Here is an 8901-nt window from a genome sequence, read left to right as displayed (position 1 = left end):
TTGATCAGCCAAACTCTCTGTAACAGCCTAGCCCGCTAGTAATATTGTCCGCTTTGGGCCTAGGCCCTCACGGGTTTAAAACGCGTCGCTTGTTAACTTATATACCCAGCATCCCTCTTGTGTTTTGCCGATGTGGGACTCTGTCTAAAGTCTCTCTTCACTATATACAATTCTAAAATTCTAGTTAATTGCTGGCTTTGATCCAATATGTATAATTTGAATATATTATTGACAAAATTTGGATATTTTTAGCTTTTGGTGTTAACCAATTGGCACCATTCTTTGTGAGTTTATAGAATTGTTTCCTGACTAGTGACTACTTGCCAATAAATATTATCTTTTCTCAGATTGGAGATTAAAGTCCAACCAATTATTATGAAAGCTCCATATTCTTGAATTAGATAAACTGATTTTAAAATATTAAATTCCCTATTGCATGTTTGCAAACTAGTGCAGTATTACCTAAGTGATTATGGCATAGGTTAAAATTCTATTTTCTTATTTGTCCATTATTTCATTAAAAAAGAAGCAGAATTTTTTTTTATAACTCAATTCATATTCATACTAACTCGATTAATTCGGGTTCCATTGCAGCGGACAAGTTGCCGTTAGGGTAATTAGGGCAAATTATTTCGAAAAGTATAATGAAGGTTAAATATAAATTATTTTAAAGGTACAAAGATAAATTAGACTATTTTCCCTATTTAGAAACTAAAGGGATAATCTCACCTACCCATAAGTTGGGAAACAAAATTAACCTTTCAACATTTAAGAAAAGTAAAATATACTTGCTAAATTAAAGAGGAAGGTGGAAAAGAAATATACAACTTTTCAAAGAAACGTACAAGTTAACCAATCAAATCTTAATGATTATAAATATATAGTGGAAGCTGAGTCTCTGCCTAGGAGGATGCACAATATAGAACATGAGTGCTAAAAATTTAAAAAAATTACATTATACTTTATTAACTTGGTGGTCTATTTTATCTATCCAAACCTTAGTAGATTTAGTAACCCGGTATCTGTCGTACTAGTGGGAGATAGCAGATAACTCGTAAAATTAGTCGAGGTGCACGTAAGCTGACTCGAATACCACAATTATCAGTAAAATATTTGAAATTATATTAACTGCATAGACCATGAGATTAGGTTATTAACTTATTATTAGGGGCCACAATTAGCTATAGTTGACTTCAGACTTCATAGTAATATGAAGCAAATTTAATAATAAACTTAAAATAAGGAGAGAGTATGCAATAAATTTCTTGATTAGCCTCGTGTGTTTCCAAGATCTCCTTAAGAAACTAATTATTCTCTTTGTTTTCTCTTATCTCAATGATTAAAAGTAAATAAATAAAAATTATATTCATTATTTATCATGTTCATACTTCTTTTTTTCCTACTGGTTTTTGGTTCTATTGTGTAATAATATAATGTTTACTTGTTAATTCTCTCGTGTCCCAAAATATATGGCTTTGTTTATATGGGTAGAATATGTTAATTGTTAATGCCACTTAATTATGATCAAGGGAATCTTTAATGATAAATTTTACGAACTTATTCCATTCCTTTGACTAAGTTAGTTAAAAAGTTATATCACGTGATTAAGCATAAAATAGTAAAACAGAATTTTGAAATTCAAATAGCCAAATTCTTTTGGTCCTCTAGACATTAAAAAAATACCATTTTGATTTAATGAAAGTCAACATAATTTAAAGTTTATGAGTTTTATACTTGTCACCAAACTCACATCTCGTTAAAATAAAAAAAAATCAAAAAAATCACTTAATACTTACTCGTAGAGGCAGAAAAAAACTCACATCTCGTTTCCGCAATTGCGTAAGCTAATTAAATATTTATATATATTTTAGAGTAAAAGGTAAAATATATTAACTCATACATCCCCAAACTTTGATATTTAGAAATAAAAGTTATAGTCCCAATTAAACATTCTCTTAGAGCTAAGATTAACATTTAGTATGATATAAGAAAAGGAGAGGCCTATTAATTTCAATTTTCCACAAAATTAGTTTGTACTCCCTCAGTTCACTTTTATTTGTCAATTATTAACTTTGCACACTCCTTAAAAAATACTAATACATAAAGTACATAATTTACCACGGTACCCATATTAATTGATGTATAGTCTTAATGGATTTGGAATGAGTTATTAATGCTAAGGGCAAAACAGAAAAAATATTTTTTTTTTCTTGATATGTGAAAAGTGACAAGTAAAAATGAAAACTTATTTTTAGAATACTTTGATAACTAAAAATGAACGGAGTAAGCAGTATAATTTATTATGAACCAGCGAGAGGAAATGTATATTAAATTCATCTTTCCACAAATAGAAAAAGGAAAAAACAGATAGATACGTGTCGAAATATTGAAAGGCATGCAGAATCAAGAGATGCGACTATTACAAGGAGACAAAATTAACCTCTCCCCACTCTAAGACTTTTTGGCCAAGTCGGAAAAATCAGTATATTTTAAAAAGTATTTTTTTAAGTATTTTTTTTAAAAGTAATTTTGATGAAAAATAATTTGTATTTTATTAATTATTTAAAAAGTACTTTTAAGCAATAATTAATATTTGGCCAAACTTTTAAAAAGTGATTCTGAGTATATTTTTCTCAAAAGTACTTCTCAAAAAGAGTGCTTCCGGAAAGACGCTAATTTTTTCTACTTCTCCAAAACTGATTCTGCTTCTCTTCAGAAACACTTTTTTTCTCCTAAAAGCTTGGCCAAACACTTCAAATTTAAAAAAAAGAAGACTTTTTTGAAGTACTTTTGAACTTGAAGAAACTTGGCCAAACAAGCTATTAGCTTCTCTCCAAAATTACTTTTTTAAAAAATACTTTTGAGAAAATTACACTTAGAAGCAGTTTTAAAAAACTTCACCAAATGCTAATTGTTACTCTTAAGCGACTCTTACATACTCCATAGATTAGAGTCTTATCTATTTTTACTTTGTGATTATGCGTGCTTTGAGCCGAGGGTATATCGGAAACAAACTTTCCACCTACATAAGGCATGAGTAAGGTGGCGTACTCACTACCCTCCTCCTCGAATTACACTTGTGAGATTACATTGAATTTATTATTGTTATTGTTGTTGATTCTTTTTAAAAGAATAGATAATTATGTGGTAATTGACCCATTTTAGATTGTAAAAGTAAAAATCAGATTACTTATCCAAGAAAATAAAAAGGAAAAAGGAGTAATTGGAGTCCTAGCTTTTTCCCCCTCTGCCCTATCGATAAATACTCCCACTCCCTTCATTTCTCTTCCTCACCCAATTTCCAAACAACAAATTCCTCTTCGTTGCTTTGTTTTGCTACTTTCACAGTCATTTTTCACTTGCATAGCAAAAAAAGGAAACAGAAAAAGAAAAAAAGAAGTAAGAAAGCTCTGCTCTCTAATCTTCAATCAGAAATGTAAGAATTCTTTTTCAAACATATCCATGTCTATTCCTTTTTTTTTTAATGTCTAAGATAATTGAGGAGATTTTATATTAATTTGAGTAATATGAAATTGAGATTGATAAAGTTCTTGAATTTTATTGCAGAAAAGATTGATGTTGTAATGGAAACCAAAGGTGGTAAGAAGAATTCTTCTTCTTCTAATAATAATAATAGCCATATCCAATACGAAGCTCCTCTTGGTTATATTATTGAAGACGTTCGTCCCAACGGTGGGATCGAAAAATTCCGTTCTGCTGCTTACTCTAACGTAAGTTTATTTTCCATATTTATAGAATTTATGGTAAAAATTTACTCGCATCCGTTGTTTATACCAACTATTAATACACATAACATATATCTTCACACACACTTTTATCATTATAACTCTGAGTACGTGTTGGATCTTCCAAAAATATTGCATTTTTTGAGGATCCAACACGGGCGTACAATATTCTGGAGAGTTCGTGCAACATATACTATACCATAGTTAGTTAATATTTTTACTACGGCGCATTAATATGTTTACATAAATCAAATGAATACATGACATGTGTTTTCGCATACACAACTAACACTAGACCATAATTAGTATAGTTGGTGTAAATATGGATGCGATAAATTCTTATCTAGAATCTACATCATTTTCTGTTTTCTAATTTTTTTTTTGTTTTTGTTTTTTTGTGTGTGCAGTGCGTGAGGAAGCCATCCTGATAATCCCTTTATTCAATTATTTTCGCCAATAATCCGTAACTTTTTAAAATAATTCTCATTTTTAAAAATTCTGTTTTTCATCTTTTACTACTAAAATGGCTGGTGCTACTACTGTTTCTGTTATTGGTTTCGAAGGCTATGAAAAGCGCCTAGAGATCACATTTACCGAGCCACCTATGTTCACTGACCCAAACGGGCTCGGTCTCCGAGCCCTGACTCGGTCACAACTCGACTCAATCCTCGAACCCGCTTGTTGCACCATCGTGTCACACCTCTCCAACACTGAGTTTGATTCCTACGTACTCTCTGAGTCGAGTTTATTTATTTACCCTTTAAAAGTCATTTTAAAAACTTGTGGGACCACAAAATTGCTTTTGTCAATTCCTCGGATTTTAAAACTCGCCGAGAAATTTTCCCTCGGCGTTGACTCGGTCAAGTACTCACGTGGGACCTTCATTTTTCAAAATTACCAACTTACCCCTCACCGTAGTTTTTCCGAAGAAGTGGCATTTTTGAATTTGTTTTTCAAAAACGGCCATGCTTATGTACTCGGCGATCTGAGCTCGCTAAGTCGGAACTGGCATGTGTACGTGGCAAATGTGGGCGCACGTAAGTTGACCAATCGGACGGATGAGATTACTGTGGAGATGTGCATGATGGGTTTAAAAAGAGAGAAAACGGCCGTCTTTTTCAAAAAATCGGGAGAGGATTTTTATGAAATGACCAAAATGTCCGGGATAAGTGAAATAATTCCGAGCCATGAGATTTGTGATTTTGAGTTTGAGCCTTGTGGATATTCTATGAATGGGATTGATGGTGCAGCGTACTCTACGGTGCACGTGACACCAGAGGATGGGTTCAGTTATGCCAGCTATGAAGCCATGGGGTTAGACCTCGGGTCCATTGGGCTTGAGCCGTTGATCAAGAGGGTGCTGACGTGTTTCGAGCCAGCTGAGTTCAGCGTGGCCGTCACGTGCCATGGTGGGTCCCAATTGGATATTTTTGCTGACGTGGATGGATACTCGTGTGACAATTGTGTCAAGCAAGATTTGCCAGGTGGCGAGTATATAGTCTATCGGTGTTTCACCATGGCGGCGGAGGGAGGATGCGCGGTCCACGCGGCCGCCAACTCCGATTCCAAGACAGCGGACCACTCCGATTCGATGATGGTGGCGCATTGCTGGAAGGAATTGGTGAAGGCGGAGGCGGTTAGGGTCTAATGATTGGCATGTTGTTATAGCAGCAGTTTGTTAATATTTTCATTTTAGTTTAATTAGGTCCTTGTGTTTTGGAGTAAATGGACTTGTAGTCCTACTCAATCAAGTGCAGTCCAATCCAGTCCAGTCTTCTCTTTGTAGTAATTGTTTGTCTGTGCCTTGATATGAGGCTACTCAAATAGTGGAGTATTTGTTACTGCAAAAACTATGCCTGTTCTCATGAATTAAAATTTGTAAACTTTTAAAACGCAATTGTTAGAAGGAGAGCCTTGAAGCAACAACAATGCGTATTAAGGTAGATTATCTATATCACACCCTTGGAGTGCGACCATTTAACGAACCCTACGTGAATGCAGGATGTCTTGTGAACCGAACCGCCCTTTAAAACACAACTACTACCCAAAACACGCCTATTTTTAGAAACTGATAAAACGATATTTATATTCAAAAATAAGATACCTTCATCAACAAAGATGTTTAAAATTCTTGAACGAAAGGAGATAAATAATCCAGGCGATTCAAAGCGACTAACTGGAAAAAATGATATACAAGGTTTACAGTGAATGTTATATATAATACTGCTGGAGCGAAATTTAATAGTAGAATAATGTAATACCCATTGAAGAATGAAGATTAGAATTAAGACAAAAAATGATTCTCAGCGGACAAAGGTTATTCCCTCCACCTGTGGATAATTAAGTTGTAATTATATATTGGGAAAATGATACCGTATGGCCGCTCTAAAAATAATAGCGAAAAAATGTATATTTTTTGTATATATATATATATATTATATGTTATATGCAAATTTTATACACCTTTTCGGCTACCGAATGTAAATAGTTTATGTGACATGCTAAAAGTGATAATACCCCTTATATTTTTTAATTGTATAATAATATTCACCATTAATATTATTTCGATTTGTAATGTCCATAACAAGGAGTTTGTAATTCATTGCTTCCCTCAAGAAAAAAGAAAAGAAAAGAAAAGAAAAGCTAAAAGAGGTCCAAAATTATAGGCTTTGAATAATAATAATTTCTCTTAATCGTGTCATTCAATTATTTCATTGATGGAAAATCAAAAGTGACAAGAATAAGGTAAAATTGGACCAAATATATTGCTCTTTTTGCTTTAATAATTGGGATATATAGTTGACAATCTACGAACCTGAGTATACGTGCACTTTCCTTCCAATATTTTTCTTTTTATTGGAAAGCAATTATAGGTATAAGCATATACTATGAGGATAAAATACAATAGCAAGTAGAGCGGTCAATATGGGTCGGGCCAGGTTAGCCCGGCCCACGTGAGTTTTAGCATTTGAAATATTGGGTTGGGCTAGCCCATCATTTTGATGGGTCTTATAATAGTCGGTCCACCCCATCCTCTGTGGGTTGCGGACTCCCACAGGCCGGCTCATCATTTTTTAAAATATAATTTTATATTTTTTCTTTAAACTCTAACCTAAAAAAAAAGATAAATATTTAAAAGTTAAAAAATATTTTATTGAAAAAATTTCGCAAAACTTAATAACTTTTTATATTGTTCCAACATATCACAATAAACACTAAAACGTAAAAGACAAGGCTACAGTTCATTCACTAATAGTCAAAACTCAAAATAAACTATTCAAGCGAACGTCCATGACGCTTATGGGATATCCAATACTTCATCTTCATCAAATACATTTGAATCCGCTTGTGACAAGGTTGTTTTAACATGTTCACTTTTATCTACATCTACAATTCATATGCAATATTAATTAGTTAAATATTAAGAATAATTAAATTTTAAAAACTAATAATATTTAAATTCACATTAAAAAATCACCACTTTGAGTTTGGGAAAAGCCGTGCAGGCAAATTCGAGTAGTAACAAGTGTTTGGACATTTTTACGATGGATGCAACTGCTGTACGTTGTAAGAACACGCCCACCAATACCAAATGTTGATTTTGATGCTATAATGGTATTAGGAATACTAAGATCATGTGCCATCACTAAAAGATAGGGATATTTTCTAGAATGGTCCTTCAAATACATGACAACATCCATCTCTTGGAACTTCTCAAGATCAAACTTTAGTTCCTCTAAGTAAAGATCTAATTATGACTTTTCATCGCTAGAGGCAATATACTTTTTATATTTTATATATTTTAAATAATTATTTTTATTAGGCCCACGGGCCGGCCCAGACCAGCTTCAGTCAAGCCTCGCGGATCACGGGCTAACTCGGACCGGGCTTAAAAGCCTCGTTTTAAAATGGGCTCCAAAACTCTAGCCCCAATCCTGCCAAATCATGGGATGGGCTAACGGGCCAAGCTCATATTGAGTGCTCCGGAACAAGTACTAAAATTACTAGTTTATAATCATGTTCTAAATGACAAGATAAATTGAAACGGAAAACAGGAAAAAGATACTACTTTGGTTTTTAAGATACTTCTAAAGCCCAAAATAAATTGTTTTGCTTCAATATGGAGTACTATTATAATGATATAAGATTTGTTATATAATACAGAAGACTTAATTTAAATAATCGCTCACCTAACCATTTAAATTAAAATTAATTAATGAATATATATATATATATATATACTACATAATTTAGATTATGTCGGCTAGAAAAAATATTTGCGCAAAGATACCTAATTTATGTTGTGCACTATATAAATACATTTGGAATATGTGCTGATTTTCTTCTTTTTTTTTTTGGGGGGGGGGGGGGGGCAGAACAAAAATTTGACTCCTAAATAAGAGGTTCTTTTTTCCTTAATTTAGTAGCTCACTTCTTTGTTAGGTTGCTTATTCAAGTTTCTTGATGATGTACCTTTTGCAAATGGATATATGTTACTCAATCGGTAGTCAATTGTGATATATTCAACATCTTTTTATCACTTCCCTCTTCGATCAATCGGGAAGGCATTTCCTTTCGTAAAATGTTTCATAAATATTTTCATAACATTAATTTTTCTTAAGTAACATTAATATTTTACACAATACAAACTAGGAAAAATACTACTTTCATACCTCAACATGCATCTTATTTTCTTTTTGCAACACATCTCTACTAAAGTAGAAGGGAAATGATAAACCATCCACGGAGTTTGGGGCGGAGCTAATGTACATGTTACGAGTTTGCACTACTAGAAATTCGGTAAAAATCGACCAAGGTCGACCGACCAATTTTGATCGGTCAAAAAATCGATCAAAAAATCGATCAAAGTTGGTCGGTTTTTCAAAATATTTTATTTTTTAATTTTTTTTTTACGAAACCGACCAACTTTGGTCGGTTTTCCTTGGTGCAAAAATGCGGAAAACTATTTTTGAGTCCCGCGAAATTTATTTTTCAAGAAACCGACCAACTTTGGTCGGTTTTTCAATTAAAATAAATAAAAATTAATATTAAAAAAACCGACAAAAATTGGTCGGTTAATTCGGCCGGCCATTTTAAAAAACCAACCAAAGTTTATTTTTTAATAAAACTGACCAACTTTGGTCGGTTATTTTCG

General features: G+C 32.9%; 1 protein-coding gene across 1 annotated transcript; it reads left to right on the top strand.

Annotated features, from left to right (window-relative positions):
- The first annotated feature begins 3296 nt into the window (after positions 1–3296).
- Positions 3297–5596, top strand: LOC107794448 (S-adenosylmethionine decarboxylase proenzyme-like). The gene is made up of 3 exons (XM_016616933.2): positions 3297–3436; positions 3568–3731; positions 4154–5596. The coding sequence occupies exon 3, from the start codon at positions 4270–4272 to the stop codon at positions 5392–5394; it is 1125 nt and encodes a 374-aa protein (XP_016472419.1). The 5' UTR covers positions 3297–3436; positions 3568–3731; positions 4154–4269; the 3' UTR covers positions 5395–5596.
- Positions 5597–8901: the final 3305 nt, after the last annotated feature.

This window comes from Nicotiana tabacum, chromosome 18 (assembly GCF_000715075.1).
Source record: "Nicotiana tabacum cultivar K326 chromosome 18, ASM71507v2, whole genome shotgun sequence".
NCBI classification, from domain to species: Eukaryota; Viridiplantae; Streptophyta; class Magnoliopsida; order Solanales; family Solanaceae; genus Nicotiana; species Nicotiana tabacum.
Note: the sequence above shows the minus strand (reverse complement) of the source record. Positions and strands in the feature narration are given on the sequence as shown.

Excerpts from the sequence above, each read along its gene's own strand:
- LOC107794448 (XM_016616933.2), top strand. The coding sequence starts at position 4,270 with ATGGCTGGTGCTACTACTGTTTCTGTTATTGGTTTCGAAGGCTATGAA.